This window comes from Xiphophorus couchianus, chromosome 4 (genome assembly GCF_001444195.1).
Source record: "Xiphophorus couchianus chromosome 4, X_couchianus-1.0, whole genome shotgun sequence".
In the NCBI taxonomy this organism is placed as follows: domain Eukaryota; kingdom Metazoa; phylum Chordata; class Actinopteri; order Cyprinodontiformes; family Poeciliidae; genus Xiphophorus; species Xiphophorus couchianus.
Window position 1 is genome coordinate 13,214,030 of NC_040231.1, and position 11,799 is coordinate 13,225,828.

At 44.4% G+C, this 11,799-nt stretch overlaps 1 protein-coding gene across 1 annotated transcript; it reads right to left on the minus strand.

Annotated features, from left to right (window-relative positions):
• Positions 1-454: 454 nt before the first annotated feature.
• Positions 455-8,834, minus strand: dldh (dihydrolipoamide dehydrogenase). Its single transcript, XM_028015508.1, has 12 exons — positions 8,293-8,834; positions 7,882-8,184; positions 7,243-7,303; positions 6,667-6,924; positions 4,875-4,935; positions 4,111-4,241; positions 3,826-3,995; positions 3,523-3,739; positions 3,248-3,421; positions 2,441-3,170; positions 2,100-2,355; positions 455-1,995 (listed from the first exon to the last, which is right to left on the minus strand). The coding sequence occupies exons 1-12, from the start codon at positions 8,344-8,346 to the stop codon at positions 1,990-1,992; spliced, it is 2,421 nt and encodes an 806-aa protein (XP_027871309.1). The 5' UTR covers positions 8,347-8,834; the 3' UTR covers positions 455-1,989.
• Positions 8,835-11,799: the final 2,965 nt, after the last annotated feature.

Here is an 11,799-nt window from a genome sequence, read left to right on the forward strand (position 1 = left end):
TCCAGCTATAAATACCCCTCTTCTTAAACAAGATCACACACATGAACTTGTACGCAAATAAAGAGGCTCATAGACAAAAAGAGATCCAGTCACAAACACATTAAGGAAATGAAACACACACATTTGGACTAACATTTGGATCCGCACAGAGAAATGACTTTGGCCTCAGAGGAGGCTTGCTAAGCGGTCTATGATTATGGGGTGTGTCTTTGTCTCATTTAGTGGTTCCACAAGGAGACAGTCTTCTGCTGTGTCAGACAGATACACACACACACAGGCACCCCCCCCACACACACACACACACACCATGCAAACACTACTTACACAATCACTTTGTGATGGCAAATCCCTCTGCCTAAATTTGTTCGACAACTTTTTAACGTGCTTGTGCTTTCGTTGCCGTCTTCCGAGTTAATCCAGTGCCTTAGCATGAAAATATTTTCCAGCACCAGAGTAGATTTCATTTCTCTTTTATTTTGGAAAAATATCGCATTTTCCAGTTATAAAAATGACAGGCTCTGTACATACGACTTTTCTCTTAAATACAACACAGTCACAGTGGTCTCAAGTGCCTAAGACATGCATACATACATACTTACATACATACATCATCTGCCAAATAAAAACAGCACAACTTAAATTATAACAAGATTAACAAAAACAACACAACAAAAAGAAGCAAAAATAATTACATAATTAAATTAAATGCATACATCTTTCTTTAGATAACAAATAAATTTTAAAAAACAAAACAAAAAATTCTAACCAGCGGCAGGAGGAGTCATGGTGTCCTTGAATTGGCTGATAGTGGAAGACTAGGGCGGGAGAGGACAGTGCATACATCGACACCAAAAGCGGCCATTTACTTCTTCTGTACACACACACTTGCACACACACCTCTATAGTGCAATGAGGTCTTGGCAGTTAAGACTTTATAGCGCGGCCTTGTTCTCTTGGAAAAACATCATTACGAAGTCAGGAAAAAAAGAAGCCAAACAGTCAGGTTTAAGTTGAACAGATGATTTGATAATTAAATATGATGCATGTATTGGTCTGATTTATATCCCTTACCCCAAGTATTGCCCTTTCTATCAGACGTTTCAGGGCTCAGAGGCCAGTATGGCCCAACAGTATCCATGGTGGATCGATCGGCAGTCACTACTGGAGTTTTCAGTTCTCTGTTTCCTGCTGAGAACCAGCTCAGCTACATCTGCCAGTGCTGTAGAGTTGAAGGTGTTCGGCTGTCCTACAAGTTAGATAATCGGATATGGAAAGTTCTGCTTGTGATGCCTTGAATAAATTTCTAAAAATGGTCAGCCTAAAATTACAGGGACTCCTACTGTTGCAACAGCTCCACACTCTACTCTGCAGCACTGTGCAGAACATAAACTACCGGAAATCCAGGACAGATTTTACACAGCAATGTAAAACCACAGCACGTAACAGTACTACAGCAGTACTTTAAAGGCTTTCAGTACACTAAAGGTACTACATTGTTCATTCAGTCGGTACATCACCGTACAATATCATCGGTCAATATCCAAGTCAATGCTCCGCTGCTTATCAGGAGAGAACAGTTCATCCACTGATGAGCTGTAAATCTTCCAGTGCTGCAAGGAGACGTCAAGCAAGTTCTTCATCAGTTCTCCAGCAGTTTTTGACTGTCTGAGACAGCCTTGTGTCTGTACAATGTCTGTACAAGTGCTGGCACCTTGTTCTGGCGCTTCATCCATAGCATAGAGTCACCAAAAGACCTGCGTCCATCGAAGGCCAAGGATATTGTAAATTGACCCGTAGTATCACTGTAGTCCTCAGTCAAGGCCAAGCAGGTGATGCGTCTGCACTGGCACATCATCACCTTGGCTCAAAGTCCTCTAGGAAATCCCAGGGAACAGCAGCAAACAGCAGGAGTAAAACCTCCCAGAAACAAGCTGAGCTCTACTGCTCAGGGTTGGTGTGTGTGGACTAACAGGAAACCTTGTACCGTAATTATACCTGGAAAACAAAGAAAACAAAGTTAGTCCTGGGGCACCAGTACAGATGGAAGGTTATTTTTCTGGTGTGGTAGCTCAAACAGATAAAACAGACTGTGTTCTCACCTCTGTAGCAATGATACATTCATCTTTCTGGTCTGATATGACGTAAACAGACTGGTATTTGGTATCGCTGGAACAGGGGTACCGGCTGTCACTGGGAGTAGGGTACACAGCCTCACTGGTTGGCTGGAATTTGAGGTCGCAGGTTGACTGGTACTGAGGATCCCTCGCTGTATGACAGTTTAAATCAGAGGATGCCTGATCTTTTGCTTCACTGCATCCTGGTGACTCTGCCGATGCTTTCTTTTCCGAACCATCACTGTAGGATGAACAACAAAGAGATTAGAAATACTGTTCTTCATTCTACGTGGGGTTGTAATGTGTTTAGGGTGATTCTTGAGTACCTGTTCTGTCTTTTCCTGAATCCTTCCCCTCTGCTAGGCTCATCCAGTGGCTCACATTTGGGCTCTGTCTGTTTGCATTCCTCTTCTGTACATGGTGACAGATCTTCTTGCCGGAGTTCATGAACCAGGTTGTACTCCACACTTGGGTAACGAGGCTTAAAGCCATTTTTCTCAGATCCATTGAGGCTGCTGATTCCACTCAGACCCCCAATTGACCCAGCAAGGTCCGAATGATAATCTGCTTTCTTATTGGTGTTTTTAATTGATGTCGTCATCATACCACCAAGCTCTTTGTCACTTCGAAGACAGTTATTGGTTGTGAGGTTATTCATGGTCTCCTGGCTATCACTGTGAACACTGTCGCTATGGTGACTGTGTCGGGTTTGTAGTTTGACGCGAACATAGACCACCAACACAGAGCAACTGATCAGGATCACAAGAACGAGGAAAACGCCGGCACAGACAGCTGTCCATGGGAATCCGCTGTCGTCATCCTCCTCAGTGTCAGTATTCCCACTTTCTGAAGATGAATATCGCCGATCTGGTCCATCAACAACCGGCTGGGAACCCTTGGGAACCTCTGGTAGGAGGAACTGGCAGTTATTCCCACCATAACCCGGCACGCAGGCACACACATAGCGACCACCACGTTCATGGCAAGTGGCTCCATTATGACACGGGTTGTGAATGCAGCGAGAGATCGGAGAGCTGCAGTTTTTGCCCGTATATCCTGCAAGGAGAAATTCAGAGTCTCAAAAATGGATCCAAACAATATTTAGCAAGAAAGTAGATTAAAAACTGTCATACCTGGTGGGCAATTACATGTGTAGCCATCCACTGTGTCCTGGCAAGTTCCACCATTCTGACAAGGAAAGGACTGGCACAATGCAGAAATGCCGCTGCTAACCTCACAGTTGGGCCCTGAAAAGCCCTCTGGACACTCACACAGGTAAGAGTTAACCAGGTCCACACATTCTGCCCCTGTAAAGTGAAGCATCATTAAGATTAGTCTCCCAGTTCCCCACCACTTGATTCAGAAGTAAATGTGGAGTAGGGTATACTGATAAAACACAACAACCTACCACTTAGACAGGGATTGGAGGAGCAATGGTCAATTTTCTTCTCACAAGTGAACCCAGCATACCCCATTAGGCACTGACAGAAGTAGCCACCTTCAGGGTTGTCCACACAACGTCCACCGTTGAAACACGGCCCGTCTGCACACGTATTGGCGCTTAGCTCACAGTTGTTTCCATAAAAACCAGGTGGACATGTGCACTTATAGCCATTGTCATTGTCCTGTGGACAACAATTCTTGGTTAGGCACAAGTTTAAGGCCGTTGCTGTACCCAAAGACATTCTCATGTCATTAAAGTGGTACTCACAATGCAGCTGCCTCCATTTCGACAGGGATTTCCTGAGCATTCATTGACTTGGATCTCACAGTTAGCACCGGTGTGTCCAGGAGGGCAAGAGCATGTGTAGCTGCCCTGACCCGTGTTGGTGCAGGTGGCTCCGTTAAGACAAGGCTTATGGTGTGTACAGTAATTCAGGTCTGAAAATACAAACAGTTGCACTTATGAGCCAAACGGATTAAATACAAAACAAGCAAGGACAGAAGGAATTCAAAGAGCAACGCAGCATTTTAGTGAACTTGTCTACAAACTCACCCTGGTTGCAGAAGAGCCCACCCCACCCCTCCTGACAGTTGCACTGCCAGGGTTGTTGGCAGGTGCCGTGGAGGCAACCTGGGTAACGGATGCAGTCATCACAGTAACGCCCACTGAATCCCACGCGACACCTGGGAACACACCAACCGGTTAATATCAAACTAAAGGAGACGGAGGTCAGGTAGCTTAGGTTAGAGAAGGGCTGGACAAGATGGCTGATAAACGTATTATGATATAAGCATTTCATATCAGTCGATATCGGTAATTATTGATCATTTCATTGCTTTAAATATCTGAAATGCTACCAGACTAGTGATATGACATTTACTCTTTTATTCACAGCTTTTACTCCAGGCTGTAGTTTTATTATTTTTAAGTAGTTATGAGGCACAGTGGCGAAACCTTAAACTGCTGCTGGGCAAGTTACTCAACGGGTTGTTGCTAGGTAACCAAACGTTCCTCAGCAAGTTGTTGCTAGGTAACCAAAGAGTGAGTGAGTTAGTTGAAGCCACCAATTCAATTCAAAAATACTTTATTGATCCCAAAGAGAAATTGCTTTGGTAAGTTTGAGAGGCTGAGTGGCTAAAGCCTTTAATCTGCCTACGTCTCCCAGAATGCTGTGCAGTTCTGGAGTTCAGTGAATATTCTATTAGATGTAATATCTATTTAAAGTTGATCATGAGTCTATCGCAGTATATATTGTTATTGATTTACTGTCCAGCCCTGGTTTAGAGACGCATAAAAGCAGCTTGTTTTGAACTTACTTGCATTCTCCTGGTTTGTCACAGAATCCATGTTCTTCATCACATCCGGGAAGACAAATAGCTGTAAAAAGAAAACAAACAGATCAGCCAAACCATGAAAAACAAGATTTTCAAACAGCAACCCTGAAAAAAACAGCAACATTTACATTGCTTCTTGCTTGTCTGCCTTCTGAATTGTGTGTTTACTCATCTGACTCCTCTTTCAGTCTCTCTGGTTCACGTTTTAGCATGTTGAAGGGAATCATTGTCATCGGGCCATGTGTGACCACCCTTAGGTTTTAGGTGTTTTGATGAAATACTACCTTTCAGCCAAGCTGGAAGCTATCACAGTTTGGGTCTCAAAGAAGGAGAACCAGCCAAGAAGCCCCTCTTTTAACAGGCTAGCTCCACAACAAAAAGCCCCCCACACAAAGCCCCCTTTCTCCCCTTGACTGTGGGTCAGAAGTCTCCTTTTCTCACCCCTTGCCTCTGTCCTCCTCCTTTTTATTTCCTTCATCCTCCATCCCCTCCCCTACTCCTTATCTCCTCTTCCTCCTCCTCTCCCCTTCTTTCCCTCTCTCCTCATCCCCCTCCACCTTTCCCCCCCAGGGCCAGCTGGTCTGTGAGGAGCTAACCACCAGACAGCTGCTCCATTGTCTCCTCTCACTGAGCAGCTGCCCCCTCCACAACAATACCCGACCCGGCTCGGCCAATCACCGGCCCCAGCCGCAACAATATAGGACCCCCACTTGGCCAATCGGGGAGGAGGTTTGGGGGCGAGGAGGCCCCAGCGGTCTAATGGAAGGCACGCGGCGTGTGAATTACTGAGGAGCCACCGCGGCTCATTAGAACCGAGGCCTCTGGTGCAATGGGATAACTGACTGACGCCTGTTGCACACGGGCCCTCCATTATGAGCTGGAAAAAGTCTCCGAGAATAAAGAGAGGCAAACGACTGCTGGAGAAATAAACTTCAGATTGAAAACACTGTTGTTCAAACTGTGCAGGAAAAAGAAAAACCCCAAAATCTTGATGATGATTGAAAGACAATTCCTTTAAAATGGAAGCGATTAGGTAGCAACTAATCAGAGTTTGGTGGTAACTACTTACATTTACCTCTGTAGGTTTTTGGAAAAAAATTACTTTTATAAGTATTTTTGCTATGCTTTTAATTCAGTATTATTAAGTATCTCTGCTCTTACTTCAGTAAAATCTCCGGATCTTTTATCCAACGAATGAAAAACAAGCATATTTTAACCAAACACTTAGTAAATACAAACACTTGGAGTTTTTGTTAAAGTTTTCTAAAGAAATAAGATTTTTAAAATTTGTGATTTTGTTATATGAGCAGGTTTCATTCTGGTCCTTAACAAAATGTACACATAACTTATATTTTGATCCGTCTGATGATGTATTTTTTAAATATTAAAATATTGATCAGTTACTCTGTACTTGAATAGACTTTTACCAAATACTTTTTTGAGTAATTTCTTGGCTGCTTTTTACTTTTACTGGAGTGAAAACATGTTGAAATAGTGCTACTTTTACTTAAGTACAACTTTTTGGGAACTCTACTCACCTCTGCATCTGACGTATGTGCTATTGTTGTGTTAGTCAATAATATACAGACTACAAGACACTGTGAGCTTGATGCACACATCAGCATCCTCTGCATGAGATCCAAATATTAGCCACTGCTTCACCACTAAGTTGGAAAAGCCTCCCTTCACTTTTTATCCCTCCTTCCTGCTCTTTCATTTAGCTTCCCTGCACCGGCGTAATGAAAGAGTTCGATCAATGAGCAAACCCACTCACGTTCAGTGCAGTACTGGCCCTTCCAGCCAGAGTTGCATATGATTTCCCCTCGCTCTCCGCAGGTAAAGTGTCCAAAGGCATCATCCCGGGGCCGGCAGAAGACGGAGCAGCCGTCGCCGTAGTAGTGCTCATCGCACAGGAAGCGGTAGGAGAAGCGCAGCTCCGTCCTGCTGGCCGTCTGCATGTCCTTGGACCATTCCTCTCCTACGGTCAGGTGTCGCTGCGTGGTGAACCTGCTGATCAGCCGCTCTGGGTTGTCTGCAGAAGAAGTGAATCACAGTTTGAACAAGGTCATTTGTTGTCACTCTGAAGGTTAAGATGCAATAGAACAATTTCTACTGTCATTGACTGTAACTCCAGAGCAATAAATGATGGGAAGATGCTAAGAGAGCAAAGGGCGACTTTAAAATAAAACCCAAAATAAGAGTCAAAATGACACACAAATGACCTTATTTTAGGTGAAATGTTGAAATGTAAAAAGCATGAGTGTATCCTGATGATATCTGAGTGGGAAACATGCCTCTGCACACCAACAAGACCACCCCTTCACACACACACCCCTATCCTGTCACCCACCTGTTGTCAGGTCGTCCAGGGAATCCGTGTGCAGAGCTTCAATGATCAGTGAAAACGTCCCCTGAGGAAAGACAGACAGACAGACAGAGTCAACAGCTGCTCTGCTTGCAGATAAACCTCCCCCTTACCTTTAGCCTCCAGAGCCACAGAGGGCCATTAGGAGCCCTCATAAACTTCACAGTCTAATTCTAATACTGATTAGAGGCCTAATAAGGCCAGGCTACCTGCTTCTTCTTTTTCTCACACCCCTGCTACTATCGCACTCACCGCTGTGAAACCCAAAATGAGGTGGAATTTCACGCTGTGCTGCAAATGATGTGCCAACTCAGAGGATGTTAGATTTCCCACCACGGCTGATCGGAGGGGGAAATCTTTTTGGCGACACCGCCCCTCTCTCCCTCTTTCTCACCCGCATCCCCTCCCTGTTTTATCCCACCAAAGAGCGCAGAGTTACTACAATAGCCCCTCTCACACGCTGCTGACAAAGACCCTCACAAGTGTTGAGTCTGGGAGCATCTGTTAGGGCTTTTTTCCCCCCCTTCATAAAATCCATCACAAAAGTCCAATTCCAACGCCAGTAACATAAAACGTGACGATAAGTGATGTGGAGGATAACAACTGTCATCTCCGGTTACTCACCGGCCACGTGAAGCCGAAGGAAAAGCGGATCGGGTTGGTGAAGCTGTCCGCGTTGGTCTCCGGCACCTGGAAGGAGTTGGAGCCGAGCACGGGAGTCACCGCGCCGCCGTAGGTGCAGGGAGGCTCCGGAGAGACGCTGGCCTGGTAGTGCTTCAGGCAGACCCGAAAGAAAGTCTTGCACTCGCACTGCTGGTGGCCCTGCGGGTGCGCGGCGCCTCCCGGGCAACAGTTGGTGTTCCCAGCTATTCCCTTCTTGTTGAGAAACTCCTGCAGTTTGAGCTCGAACACGCCTGAGCACAAAACCTACAACACAGGGGGGGAAAACAGTCATATGGGATCGATCTGAGATAAGAATCTCAAGAGTGAGGAAATTGGAATGAGATTTTAGGAGCCCTGGGTGTTGGGACGTACCTGGCAGGTGAGTGAGGACAGACTGACCATGAGGAGCAGACGCAGGCGTCCCATTGTGATGACAGCCTCCTCAACAAGCAGTGAAAGCTCCGCGGGTCCGAGTCTCACCACTCAAACACTCATGGAGAAAGTTTTCAAAGCTGCGCTCACGGTCAAGGCGACGCTTTTACGCACAAGGCTGAAAATTAGGAGACACTTTTCCTGGAGCGCGTCAGTCACCTGTCCATCTGCTCACTCCCTCAAAAGTGTCGGATTTTCCCCCCCGTTTCGTTTCTCAAAACGAATCGGACTTTCACAGATTCAAGTAAGATCCAGCGGAATAGTCCCCCTTAGAGAAATCCAGCGCGGAAATATGGGAGTTAATTCCAACTAGGTTGTAGAAAAGATGATCTTCTTCATTTGTTCCAGTTTATTTCTTTGTTTTCAGGATGTTTTCATCCTAAACACAGAAAACAACCTCCGCTCCTCTCCTTTGATGACATGTATCAGTGAGTAAGTCTGATAGGTTTTCTGCCCTGCGCAGGGTTTTATACAGGGCCAGCAAGCGAAGGGTAATAAGATGCAAATGAGGCCCTCTGCCTCTCTTCTTCCCCTCCTTCCACCACCACCACAAGTCCGCCCCGGGGCCATTACAAAGAAACAGGAGGAAGAGGAGGGTAGGAGTCCCCCCTCCAAAAAAAAAACAGGAGCCCCCCCCCCTCTCTTTTTCTCTCAAGGGGACAGACCAAATGGCTACTGAGCTGTTAAATGTACAACAACCCCTCGCTTCCCCTGATGGCTCCCTCCTCCACAGCGCGGAGCCTATTTACATTCCGACAAATTCTTTTACCTCCGCACGAAATCCTCAACTCTACCGGGAGATTTCTTATTTGCGCAGCGGCGGCAGCAGCCAGTTAGACGGTGGGTTCTCATATCTGAGCTGACTATGGTGAAGTCTTGGCTGGCCTGATGCTGGCTGGCTGGCCGCGCAAGCCAGCCGCTAACGACCATCTGCTCCATCGCATTCCTATGGTGTTACCCCGTTTTTTTGAACGTTCCCACCCAAAACCAGTCAATCTGTTCCTGTTGAAGTAATTTATTGACGAGTAGATCTGCTCCGTGCAGGCTAACAAAACTAAAATGTGCGTCCATAATCGTTAAATTTATTATATTTTTGCTGGCAGATGAACTATTTTGGTTAATTAATAAATAGTTCCCTAAGTATCTGTGACAACATCTTAAAAAGAGCGTATCTACTAGTTAAATCACAGCTTTCTATAAATGTTTACTGGGCATTTGTGTTTATCTTGAGTCGCGTAAGGCCAGTAAACATCAATTTCGCGTTCTCCAAACAAAAACAGCACGTCGGTGCGCAAATATCCCCCAAATTACGCACAAGGATCACAGATCAGCGCACCTCAAACGTTAATTTTTCTTCATGTCTGTATTTTCCTTACACGCTCTTTGGTATAGGCAGCAAAAAAAAAAAAAAGTACACGGTGGTGTGTCACTCGCGTGGCTGTCATTAAGGGACTTTGTGAGGAGAGGGCGGAGGGAGGATGAGGAGGAGGGGACTCACAGAGGGAGTAAACTTTTTTCTCTTTGAGCTTTCAGCTGTATGTTAATTGGGCCGGCAGCACCTGCTCTCTCACAATAATACAACACCAGAGACACACACACACGCACACAGACACGAAAAGCACGGCCAGTTTTATAAACGGTAATCTGAACGTGTGTTTATACTTATAAATAAATATTTTATCATCTAGAGACGCGAGCATGAGCTGGTTTTTACAGTCTGCTGCTAAAAAAGTGACCTGCAGGCCTGTTTGTCTCAGCCGGATGGCATCAGCTCACATGAATTCACAGGCTCATTTGCATATGTGTGTGTTGTTGTTTCTTTTTTATCCGCAGAAAAATGCGGGGAAGAATGCGCACCTGTTGCCTTGAAGTTATCATGAGCTGGCCTCTGGCCCTAAAGCAGCTTTAGATGCTAATGGTTCTTTGATCAAACTTTAAGTAAATCCCTCAGCATGCCACTCTTCTTCTGCTGTGTCACATTTGTAAAATATCTTAAGGCTTTCTCATTTCAGCCATCGGTTACAGCTAAAATATGCTAGCTGTGAATACGCGGGCTATGTTCACAAAAAGTAAATGAAAGGCTTTAAAGAGAGTTGCTGATTGGCCAGAACAGTTAATTGGTGTTTGGTGCCACACTTGTCAATCACCTCAGGCGTAAAGCTTTGCAGCAGAGACCGGAGAGACGGCCTCCTTTCTCAATTATTTATTTATTACTGTGTTGGCACAGCAGCAGCGGAGCAGGCGCGCTGCATCACAGCGCTATATGCCACTTCTTATGTCTATCAACATGCACGCAGGTTGGTGAGGAGGAGGAGGAAAAGGAGGAAGGAAGAAGGAGGGGCCTTAATTATCATCTCCAGTAGAAGCTGCGCTGCATAGCATCAGTGTTTTGGTCCACAAAAAAGGAGCTAATTCACAATCTACAGCTAACATATGGCTGGCTTTCAGCCATGTCAACACATACAGGGCTAATGCCTTTCAAGGTTTATAGGAAAGAGCAACAGAGTGTTCCCACAGCATGATGCTGCCTCCTCCATGTCTGGGACAGTGAGTACAATGAAAAGGAACATTGTGTAGCCTCAGCCTGTGTCACATGCACAGGTTAGAGTTTACTAACGACCACTCACATTTAGTCTTTTACATTTATTTAAGTAAAACTTTCAAAAAAATTGACTTTTATGACTATTTCTACTTTTACTTTTACCTAAGTGATTTTATTATTAAGTATTTCTACTCTTACCTGAGTAAAATTTCGAGATTCTCTCCCCACTTTGACCAAAATGTGAAGTTTGTTATAATCAAAAAATCACCAGAAATCACCTAACCTAAAACTAACCCCCCAGACCTGCAGCTTTATACTGAAAGAAATTTATTTTTCTTTTCTTTTGCCTGATTTCATTGTTTAGTGATGTTATTTATATGAATTAGTTTCATTTTTCCCCTTAAAATACCAACATTTACACATAACGTTATATTTTGTAATTTCCTTAAAGCAGTTTTATTAGTTTTGTGTTTTCACAAACAAACTAAAGAACACAGAATTGTGCACCAAGCTTTTATATCACATTTACTAAGTGGAGGAGAAGAAAAAAGGGGTAAAACTACCACTGCACTACGTCACAGTCATATCATTTTGTATCTTCTTTGGTCTTATGAATTACCTGCTGCAATAATGATCAATGATGTAACTTTTAAATGAATAATGTTTTGATCAGATATTATTAATTGAGTCGCCTTTTTATTTTTACTCCTACTTAGTTATGTTGAAGTAATGCTACTTTTACTTGACGACATGTTTTTGGCAGTCTACCCGCCTCTTTAGTCTCTTGGTGTTTTAAAAGTTATGTTGTACTTTAGAAATTGCAATGACAGTTATTGCAATTTTGCATTACACTTTTACACTAATTTCACAGCCTAGCATATTATTACCCATATGAACCAACGTTG